Raw genomic sequence first — 12,214 nt, 5'->3', positions numbered from 1 at the left:
CAGTCTATTGATCACTGCTGCTCTTGTCACCATGTGATATCTTCTATTCATGACCTTCCCTTTTACCTTAGTCACACTGCTGTAATAAGTTGTCTTTCTCTGGGTTGTAGGTCATGTCAGTATCCCAGAGAATGAACTGGCTCACCATTTGGCTAGAGAAGTGATTACTTGCCCCCCATACACTTTGAGCTTCGACAGTCCAAGGTGCAGATCTGTTTATGCAAATAAGTCTTCCGTGAACTTGGAGGTAGAACAACATATGCTGGGCTAGTGCCTTCTCTAATAAACTCTGCACTATCGAGAAGGCTACCACTGCATGGTGCTCCTCCTTCCGTTCCTCCTGCAGGGAATCTGCAGTCCTATGTTGTCTCTGCATCAGGCATACTGGACTAACCTACAGTTTTATTTTATGTAAGGAGCCACTCTGGTTCTGTTTGTGGAGCATTACATATAGTAGCTCATTTCCTGGTGGAATGGTGCCTCCTCCTGCTAAGCATTGTCTTCCAAATTCTTTGCCCCTAATATTGGTGGATGGGTTCTCTCCATAAAATTGGTTTTTAATCTCAGATATAAGGTTTTAAACTGCCTTCAGGGTGGGGTGGGATGGAGTGGAGTGGGGTGATTGGGGCTGGGGCCTCTCTCCATGCATGCTTGGACTGGGGACTGTCGACCCTACTTCCTTTTCCACCTGCCTCCTTAATACCTATTTTACTCTTGTAAAAACTGCTTTGAGGTGTGGTTTGCATCTTTTTCTGCTGAACCCTATTTTCCATTTTAGGTGTAGCACTCTGTTGAGTGATTGATGCTCTTTAGTGCCTTCACTGCAATGGACCAGGGATGGGACACCTGTAGGTTGGATAGCTCGAATCACATGTAGAGCCCTGACGACAACCACCTGCTGCATTACCAATTTCTCTCATCTTGTTTTTATTATTGATAGTCCAACTGATATACATAACTCGTTTAGCCTTCTCACTTTTACTGTTCTGAATCTCCTGACTAGAGGAGATTCTTTGCTCTGTAACTGCCTTTGTTCTTAATGTGGTTAGCAGGGATCAGCCATGGAAGAACCCTCATTTTCTCTGAACTACATACTTTCCAATGCATATACTTCTCTACAAATTATTTCTCAGCTCTGGCATCAATATTGCCTTCAGTGCCCCAATCTTACTGCTCCTATGGACTTACATGATCATACATGTCCTGGAGTATTTCTCTAGTTCCAGATTAACCAAAGGACTGATGGTCTTGCTGTTTAGTCCTTTAACCCCCAACCAACCAACCAACCAACCAACCAACCAACCATTATCAGAGTTTCAGCAGTCAGCACAGGTTTGGTGACTGTTGTTCACTTTGGAAACCTCCCCAAGACATTGATTACAATTTGTAGGAATGGTGTTGCTGCTGGTGGAATTGATATCAGATGATCTGGAGATAATTTTGGCATGGGCTGCCATCACTGCCATTCTTTACAGTGGCTGACATAGTGTCTAACCATTCGGTAGAGTACTTGTCAGTGATACTTGCGTCTGACCCTGTCTGGAATCTTCACGAGTTCCAGCTGACCAGATGTAGGGGCATCATAGAAATACTTGATATTATCTGGCCATAGATGAGCTGGGATGACGAACAACCATTTTTGCCCGATTGGATCATAGTTCCTATTTTACTATACTCCATTTATTAATTGGAATCCTATTTTGGTTGCTTCTTTAAAGGCTTTTATGGTTTTCTGCAGAGGTGGTTCTTTCCTTTGTTCAACAGCAGTGTCATTTAAGGTAGCAATGACTGCTGTGTTCTTCCACAGGATTCCTTGAAAGGCAGTCAGCATCCGTGAGTTTTGCATCTGCATTTGTATACAACCGTGATGTCACACTACTGAAGCATCAGTGCACATCGCAATGGTAGACTTCAACAGACCCTTAAGGCTAGTCAGCAAGCATAGCAAATGGTTACCAATCCTGACAGTGAAAAGTTTGCCAATTAAATATGGATGTAACTTGTTGATGGCCAAACAAACTGCAACACAATGTTTCTTAGTTGTAGAGTTGTTCATCTCAGACTTGGAGAGTACTCTCGAAGTGTAATCAATAACTTCTCCAGCATCTTACTTGAATATGCCCTGGAACTGCACATATACCATAACAGTGGAGAAGATTTTAGCACTTCCTTAAGGACAATAGGGTATTTGTCTGTTTCCTGGAAATTGTCTCAAATGTATAATATCTTATTTTATGCTCCTAACTCACTTATTTCCTCTTGAATGTCAGTATTCTTGTATAAAAATGGAAATGAAATTCAGATAATTTGAAAGCTCGCTAAAATGCTCCATTTGAGTCATGTGCTGCCTGCGACAGTACTGGCTGGCTTGCTGCTCTTACTGTCACAATGCTAATTCACATTGATGCCTGTTTTGGAATTTATGTTGTGGGAAATGAGTTACAAATGGTGTGTAGTACCATACTGTACAAACAAATCTAGAAAAATCCCTGAAAAGTTGTTTTTGAGTGTTCCAGAGAATGAGAATATGTGTAAAATGTGGTTGCACTGAACTAGCAACTTGCCACCACGTCGACGTACACGTTCACGAACTTAATTAAAAATATGTTGCCCTTTGAAGTTAAAATTAACTTACCTCTGAGATATACTGTCCCATTGTTACAACGAAAGATAGCATCATTCTGTGAAATTAAACTCTTGAAAATTGTTGTTTTACTCAACTACACCTCAGTTATTCAGTAGGTCAGTTGTTGTCAAATGTTATGTAGGTATAATATGTGGACTCATTTGCAAAAGATCTGCAATTCCTTAGTTTTGAGTGAGATTAATGATGTTGCGTGGAACAGGGAAAAGAATGCCCATCGTTGCTCATATCACTGCTCTATCTGCAATTCCTTAGTTTTGAGAGAGATTAATGATGTTGCAGGGAACAGGGAAAAGAATGCCCATCGTTGCTCATATCACTGCTCTATTTGGGTGGAGCATAAACACATCAACTTTTGCAAGGCTTCTGCTATCAGTATTCACAGAATTCTTTTCTATTGTGACTTAAAGGTTGTAATTGTGTTTTGCATCACTAAGTAGCTAAACTGTTAGCAGGAAAAGTATGTAAGAACCTTGTAACATCAGCTAATACTCCCATAACAAACGTAGAGCCTCATCTTATTCCTAGTCTCTGTCACCAGAGCATCAGCTAGTAATAGAGTGTTTTTGATCATGTGACCTGATCTTAATATTTAATGATTTCTAAGCTTCAATTACACAAAAATAACAGATATTGTGTGGGAATATTGACAGCAGATGCTATTTATATGGCATTGTCAATCAAAATAATAACAATCTGAATCATATTTTTAACATAGGAAAATAGCCTATTCAAGATTTAAAATCTTGAACATGGCTGTAAACACAACTGTAAAACTATAATCTTGGAAAGGCTAAAAAACTCACCCAACCAGCTACGTAACACAGGTTTATTACATTCATTGATCTATGTTTCAGTAATTGTAAAATTATTTTCTTCAGAAGGAGATTTAATGAATAGAAATTATATACTTCTTACAAATTACAATATTAATTGTCAGTTGAGTACATGCAAGGCACTGGATATGCTTATTTGTGCATTTTTTATGCAGATGCACGTAGTGTCTTCCATATGTAAGTTGCCTTAACTTAAGCGCCTAGTACATTAGTCAGTTGAGAAGTTTTATCAGTGAAGTTCACACTGATGTTACTGATTGCTGTGACTTATTATTTTATTGATTTTGATGTGAAGTTTTACTTGACAAAAACCTGTGGCTTTATTCTAATGTACCTTTTCAACACATTATGTAACATGTAACTGTGTACCATCGACTTATAGTATTTTACCCACATTTACTATTTCTCTTTTAATTGAACATTTTGTAACAAATGTGCAATATCTAAGTGTTACAGTCTCCTTCAGAAGAAGATAATTTTGTAATTACTGAAACCTAGGTGAAGGGTTCTAATAAACTTGTGTTATGCACCTGGTTGGCTGTTTCTTGGCCTGCGATCTGAACACCCTTTAACAAGGTTGTCAGACGGCTTAGCTGTTCTTCAGATGTCTTTGAAAAAATGACAATATCACCTAGATACCAAAAGCCAGCTGTCCATCATACGATGAAATGTGGCTGGAGCATTCCACAGTTCAAACAGTATGGCTTTGAATTGGTGTTATGGGGGCAGTCTTGGTGTTATGAAGGTAGTCTTTTTCTGGCCAGCCTCATCAATTTAGATTTGTAATCAAGCTGTTTGCATGTTCATTGTTGATAAATATTTTGCTCCTTTCAAGCAGTCTAGGGTATCATTAGTGCACTGCGTTGTGCACACACGTTGTTTTGTGATTTTATTAAGTAGTCGAAAGTTGGAGCGAAAATACCACATGCCATCCTTCTTCACAAAGATGACAGGAGAGGATGAAAGACTCTCTGAAGGTTTAGTGTCTACATCTCACAGCACCTTCTCCATCTCCAGGATTATCTATCATTCAGCTGGTGACAGTCTGAGTCCTAGCTAATTGGTGGATGATCCCAAATGTTGATACTGTATTTTACTATGAATCACTTGGTCTCTCATCTCTGTTCTGCATAGGAAGGCATCCAAAAATTTGTAAAGAATGGCTAACATTTGTCAACATTGTTCGGTAGTCAGCTCAGATTCTACTGGCAATTCGATAGTAGCTTCCTCCTCTCTGTTATCTGTGATGGTAGCAGAGCACAATTCTTTGTCAATGACATTAAGATGCTTTTCCTGGACTGGTTCAGCTGCCCTTATGCCTACATATAGGGATGAGTTGTGGCTGCTCGTGATAATTGGTGATCTGAAGTTTTCTTGGCCACCTACAATACTGATGATTTTCACTGAAATGTAGATTTATTTTGTTAGCCTTTTGCAATCAATGAAAGCTTCACAGTTTAACTGTTCATCTTGAATGATGACGGGAACTTGTCTCATTGATAACAGCAAGGTAAAATCATCTGCAGTGGCAGACAACTGCCCAGAGCAGGCTTTGCAGTGTGTTCTTGTTGGAATGGCTTTGTCAGTCTGGAGCTTTGATCTTCCACAGTCTGACTGCTTGTGATGCCTGCAGGAAGTCCCCATCCAAGAATAACTTTGACTCCATTCTGTTAAAACAACAAATTTGAAGAGCTGCAGTATATCATTGTATCTTTTTGGTCCATGTTTGCATAAAGAAATCATGGAGTTGTTGGTCTGCATTGATGCAAAACAATTTTGTTTTATGTTCTTTCCCAACCTAGTTTCAGTGACAATATCACCATCATCAGTAAGTTTTCTTTTCTTTATCATAAAATAAGCTAAATTAGCATTGTTAAAAACATTACAAAACATTATTACACATGTCTTGTTTGGTTCCAGGTGCTGTATTGTATGAATAAGGTACTATGAAACTATTCATCCACTACACTACCTGGAAACAAACAATACACATGTAATAACATTTTGTAATGTTTATAATGATGCTAATTTTGCATGTTATAGAGTAAAGAAAAATTCACTGATGATGGCGATATTATTGCTGAACCTAGTCTGGTAAAGGATATAAAACAAAAGTGTTTTGCTTCAAGGCAGACCCACAATTCCGTATTGTTTCTGCATGTATCATTGACAGTTATTTGTGCGGTTGATGTTCCACTAAGCTGGATATGTTTCCCGTTTGCAACCTTCTGTACAATCACTTTCGTGTCCTAGATCATAGTCTTCTTCAGCTCTTGAGTTGATTTGTGCCCAAATACGTTGACCAACGATGATGACACCAGTGAATTTCCTGAAACCTTGATGACTGTTTTCCATGAAGGATTTTCATCTATGGCGGTCTCATCTCTGTAGATAGTTAACTCACTTAGCTCACTTCTATTAAACGGCTAGGCAAACAGCAACCAGGAATGGTTAGGAAGTGCTGGAATGTAACCTCATACAGATTATGCCAATGTTTCCCCCCCTCAACAGGTGAACTATAATTTTCTACAGATGATTGGCACCAACAGAACTGTTATAACAGTTGCCATCTAGTGGCATAGTGCTCATCAGAAACTTGCCTTCTTTCTCTGCAGTAATACACAACTTGTTCAGGGCATCCACAGTGGAAAGGCACTGGCATGTTGTCCTCTGTCTTCCAAATGTCCGTTCGTCCTTGATGTGCTACACTTGGTGGAGGAGTAGGTTGTCTGTGCATCTGTTGGGTGCTGAGTGGTTGTTTGACGCTCAGGCATAGTTCTGTATTGGCAGAGTCCATTCTTCCTTATACATTCGACTAGTGACAGAGATTGATACTAATGACTGACACACCTCTTCAACATTTTCTATCATCGCTGGCATATAGGGTGGATATTTGTGTCTGCTATCTCTTGCTTACTTGGTCTGGCAGTTCTCTTTGCCATAAAACACTGTATCTCTTCTCTTGCTACCTGACATATGAGAGAGTTGAGGTTGTGATATAAAACACTCCCACAAAGCACATTTATTACTAACGTACAGCCAGAACAGAACTGAGGTCCTGGACGGATAGTGCTGCTGTTTATACAAACATAAGAAATTTCGAGAACCTTCCAGAAATGATAAATGCCAGACAACTAATAACAGCTGGTGGTCAGGTTTGAACCGGTGACCCACAGTGTGCCAACCATCAATTCTAACTGCTACGTTACAATCCATGCACCACAGCTTGTGCCAATATTTTATACCACCTGTTCTTTAATTGTTGCACAACATCATAAGTGGGCATGACCACCAACCTGTTGTCACAGTTGTCAGCCTGAATGAATGCCACTGCCAAATGGTGCCAAGAACAGAAGTTTGAAAGAACACAATACCAAACACAACATGCTTGATTTCGATGTCTGCTTCACAATCCATGCACTCTGGATTCTATATCCAATACCAACTTTTGGGAATTGTCATTACCACACATACTCCACTCATGTTTCCATGGCCTCTAGCTCTGCGAGGCTTTGTGACCATAGCCACATTCTCTTCTTCCTCATGACCTGAATTTCTTTTATCCTGCACTCATTCAGAATCTTGGCCGTCTCCCTCTTCCTTTGTTCTGTTTTCTCCTCCCAGTTGACTCTTCCTCATTGTTCTCCACTGTGCACAACTCCTCCTGTCTGAAATCAGAAGGAACTAACTGGTTGCATGCTCTTATCCCACCCTCTCCCTCCCTGTCAACAGCCATCCTCCCACCAACCCTCCCTCCACTCCTGCCTTCTTTCTCCCCACCTTTCTGTCCACTCCACCTGATGCAACCTGTCATTTCAGTTGAGTGGTAATATCAGCACAATGTGCTGAGCCAGGGCAATGTAACTGGAACCGTGTGTTTGTGTGTGTGTGTGTGTGTGTGTGTGTGTGTGTGTGTGTGTGTGTAATAAAACATAGTACATGTCCAAATAAGTAAATGGTACCAGAAAACCGTACATAACAATACACACTATGTGCCCAAGCTTGTACTATCCTGCATAGTGCTGTATTATACTTCACATACATTTATAGCAATTGTTAATTATGCCCACTTCTATGTTTCACAATTATGGGCCACATCGGTTTATAAATTTGTCTGTTGACTTCTATCTCTGGTTCTACAGCTGATGTTCGTTTGATGATTTTTCTGACGTTTTGCCAGCATGAGTGGCTGGCATTGTCGGAGTTTCACCCTCCATTGCTGGTGGTGGAACTTCGACAATGCCAGCCACTCGTGCTGCCGAAACGTCAGAAAAATCGTCAGACAAATGTCAGCTGGAGAAACTGAGACAGAAGCCAACAGGCAGTTTGTCAACAAGTGGCCATAAAAGCCGTAACAGTTTTGTTATAAATTTGTACCTAGTAGCACTGTCCAACCCGTCCCCCTTTGTTCTTAATCAATCCATGTGTAGTGCCTGTAACATCGTGTCTGTAGTCCTTTCAGTATGAAAGGCATTGGGGGAAGGCAGAAGTGGGAGAATATTTTGGTACAATGATAGTTCGTAGTATTATTATAGTTACGTCAGAGTCTATGCTTAGTGTTTGTTTGTTTCTCTAAAATATCTGTGTGCCATTACCAAAACAATGTAAAGAGAATTTAAATACTTACAGGTTAATTCTGTTATGCCTGGTGATGTCTTCCCTGGTTTGGTCTGCATACCACATTTTGCAAAATCATCCAATAGTAAATATTTTCTATTTATGCTATCCGTAAGTACTCATTTTACTTATGTATTTTTTATTAATTCTTGTTTAAGCTTATGAACAATAACCCATTCAAAAAATGGCACTACAGTACTCTGTGTGCTATGCAAATTAATTATGTATGATCAGATTTGTTATATAGCCAAAAGATTTCAGACACCCAACTGGACATATGCTAAGGGTTATCAGAGTATGTAGGGTAAAAATGAAAACACAGTATTAAACCATGGAAAATCCAGGATGAAATAATGACAATATCATGAAAGGGATAGATTGTTACTCACCATATAGTGGAAATGTTGAATTGCTGACAGGCGCAACAAAAATACTGCTAAACAAGTAAGCCTTCTACACACACACACACACACACACACACACACACACACACACACACACACACACACACACACACGACCACTGTCTCTGGCTGCCAGGGCCAGACCTGTTCGTGATGGGAGAAGCATTCTGGGTGGTGGGCATAAGGATGAGGCTGGGAGGGGGAGGGACAGCAGCATAGTGGTGGGGGACAGTAAAGTGCTGTTTCTGGAAGCATACATGGACAAGGTGGAGAGAGGGTAGGGCAGATAGGTGCAGTAGGGAGGTTGAATGGAGGGCAGGTGGGAATGGGAGAGGGCAGGAAAGTAAAGAAGTAAAAAGACTGTGGATGTGTTTGATGGAATAGAAGGCAGTGTAGTGCTGGAATGTGAACAGGGAATTGCACGGGTGGGAACTCTCCCTGCAATGCATCCTATGTTTCTATAATTCTCCTGGTCTCAACCTTCATTAGTCATTGTCCTCTACCCACCTATCACCTTCCCTGTTCTCACTCTAGCACTACATGTAGTGCTATTCCACCAACACGCCCACAATCTTTTTACTTCTCTATTTTACCACCCACCTCTCCCCGTCTAACCTCCCCTCCGCACCCAGCTGCCCTACCCTCTCTGCACCTTGCCCTGTATGCTCCCACAAGGAGCTTCTTACAGTCTCTTATTCATATGCTGCTACCTGTCTCCTTCCCAGCCTCCCCCACCACCCAGGTTGCTTCTCCCGTTGAAACACAATAAAATAGAAATGAGTGAATTCAGAATGAGTGAACAGAGAGAACTTCCTGTTTTTGAATGGGGCACAATTGTAGGGGCCCACACATAGTTGCATTTCAGTTGAGAGTACTTCACACGATTTGCATGTGCTCAAGACTATTTTTGCATGTGTTATTTTGATGTAGAAATGTCAGGGAAGCACTGAGCCCACCATACCTTGGCAAGGCCTATTATATAACCTCATACACACCACTTAACTGTAAAGCAATTTGTGTTAAACAATCGCCAACATATTTGCAGTTACTGCAGAGGAGATCCATTGCATCCCAAGTGCATAAATCAAGATCTGCATGATGTGTTGATAAACAATAAGATCCAGATTACATGGGTGTACTTCTTCTCAGAAAGCAGCCATCGGCGCAAGGAGGAGTATGCAGTGTCACATAGGATAGGGCAAAAATGCTGTTTCTGATCAGCAGAGAACTGGCAGTAGATTCTGTTGATTGATGTGTCTTGTTAAGTTGAATTGGCATTCGGGTGGGCTTCCTTGAGTGTGTTATGGAAACATGAAAATCAGTCATAGTGATGCAGTGGTCTGGAGGCTTTTGGCTATAGTCCCAGCTATGCCAAAATGAATATTCATAACATGTGACAAGTTGCATGCTTTCCCACACTGTGGCAATGGTTTGCATTTGGATGTTGTACTAGCATTTTAATCATCTGCTCTGTAGTACATGAGCCATTGCATCGTAGTTCAAAGAAAATAATTGGAGTTGAACATTGTAATATTAGCAAAAGGATGTTCTGCAGGCTGTTTGTTACCCAACTACATTATTTAACTCTGAGGGGCAGATAAATGCCATAAAAATTTACCCTAGAGGGTAGGTTTCTACTGTAAGTTTGTAAAAATTCACCTTAAAAATAACAAAATATTAGCATTAAATGTGGTCATCGCAGCTAACCACCACCCCATTATGGTATACAAGTTTGATAGTTGGTGGATGAACTTTGGTGTAACTTTCTTTTTATTTTCATGCTATCTCTTAAAACAGTTCTTGCCTGCTCTCGGGCAAAAAAAGTACTTTGTACGCTGAATGTATACACACAGTTTGTATTGGGCTTTTTCTTGAACTGCAAATTGCACATCTTCTGTTGGAGAACTTGTCCATTCCAGTCTACTTGCACATGATGAATGAATTTCTTACATAGTCGTCTACAAAGTGAAAAAACTATCTGATCTACTGCTCTTCCTGTGTGTAGCATAGTCTTTCATTCGATCAAAATTATCCAGATAGTTCATACTGGAATTGTAATCTTTCAACATAAGTGGGGCAAGTGATATTGGTTATTGTTCATTTCTAATTCCATTGGGAACTTTGTGCACCATGACCGTATTATTGTCAATATATACTATGTGATCAAAAGTATCCGGACACCAGGCTGAAAATGACTTAAAAGTTTGTGGCACCCTCCATTGGTAATATTGGAATTCAGTATGGTGTTGGCCCACCCTTAGCCTTGATGATAGTTTCCACTCTCGTAGGCATACATTCAGCCAGGTGCTGGAAGGTTTCTTGGGGAATGGCAGCCCATTCTTCATGGAGTGCTGCACTGAGGAGAGGTATTGATGTTGGTCGGTGAGGTGTGGCACGAAGTCGGCGTTGCAAAACATCCCAAAAGCATTCTATAGGATTCTGGTCAGCACTGTGTGCAGGCCAGTTCATTACTGGAACTTTATTGTCATGTAACCACTTTGCCACAGGCCGTGCACTATGAACAAGTGCTCGATCGTGTTGAGATATGCTGTCACTATCCCCGAATTGCTTTTCAACAGTGCGGAGCAAGAAGGTCCCTAAAACATTAACGCAGGCCTGTGCTGTGATAGTGCCACGCAAAACAATAAGGGGTACAAGCCCCCTCCATGAAAAACATGACCACACCATAACACCACCACCACCACCACCACCACCACCACCACCTCCAAATTTTACTGTTGGCACGACACACGCTGGCAGGTGACGTTCACTGGGCATTCACCATACTCACAACCTGCCATCGAATCACCAGATTCTGTACCTCGATTCATCACTCCACACAACGGTTTTTCCACTGTTCAGTCGTACAATGTTTACGCTCCGTACACTCGACCATGAAATCCAAGTTTTCTCACCTCCCACCTAACTGTCATAGTACTTGCAGTGGATCCTGATGCAGTTTGGAATTCCTGTGTGATGGTCTGAATAGATGTCTGCCTATTACATGTTACGACCCTCTTCAACTGTCAACGGTCTCTGACAGTCAGCAGACGAGATAGGCTTGTAGGCTTTTGTGCTGTATGTTTCCCTTCATCTGTCCGCTTCACTATCACATTGGGAACAGTGGACCTAGGGATGTTTATGAGTGTGGAAATCTCGCGTACAAATGCATGACACAACTGACACCTGATCACCTGACCACATTCGGAGTCCGTGAATTCCACAGAGTGCCCCATTCTGCTCTCTCATGATGTCTAATTACTACTGAGGTCACTGATACTTAGGTGGCAGCACAATGCACCTAATATGAAAAACATATGTTTTTTGGGGGGTTCGGATACTTTTCATCACATAGTGTATTTTGGATAAATGGCAGCATTGGTTATAAATATTGAAATCCTTTATTTTACAGGTCGATGTTGGTCAGTGTGTGATCATCTTCAGTGCAAATTATTCGAACCTTTCAGCCCCATATCATAATAGCACAAGATTTGTATGAGGGTGCCTTACGTAGTGCATCGTGCGTTTGCACCTGATATCCGGCACAGTAGCCAGTCCGTTGTGGTGGGGCCACCATGTACCCTGTTGTTCGATCCCCCCCCCCCCCCCCCCCCCCTCTGCTGATGCCTGCACCGTTAACCCCCCTGCCTCCCATCTGTGTCAACTCCAGAGAGCACCATTCGCCTTGCTTGCCAGAGTGCAGGATTCTCCAGA

At 41.3% G+C, this 12,214-nt stretch overlaps 1 protein-coding gene across 4 annotated transcripts in view; it reads left to right on the top strand.

Annotated features, from left to right (window-relative positions):
• The window catches only part of LOC126297445 (transmembrane protein 39A), a 181,146-nt gene that overhangs the window by 91,258 nt on the left and 77,674 nt on the right, over nt 1-12,214 (top strand). For all 4 annotated transcript variants that reach the window (XM_049988293.1, XM_049988294.1, XM_049988296.1 and 1 more), the window contains exon 7: nt 8,110-8,208. In XM_049988293.1, coding sequence (XP_049844250.1) covers nt 8,110-8,208 — 99 coding nt within the window. The remainder of the gene's footprint in view (nt 1-8,109; nt 8,209-12,214) is intronic.

This window comes from Schistocerca gregaria, chromosome X (genome assembly GCF_023897955.1).
Source record: "Schistocerca gregaria isolate iqSchGreg1 chromosome X, iqSchGreg1.2, whole genome shotgun sequence".
Lineage (NCBI taxonomy): Eukaryota > Metazoa > Arthropoda > Insecta > Orthoptera > Acrididae > Schistocerca > Schistocerca gregaria.
The sequence above is the reverse complement of the archived record's forward strand: the minus strand, read 5'-3'. Positions and strand labels throughout refer to the sequence as shown.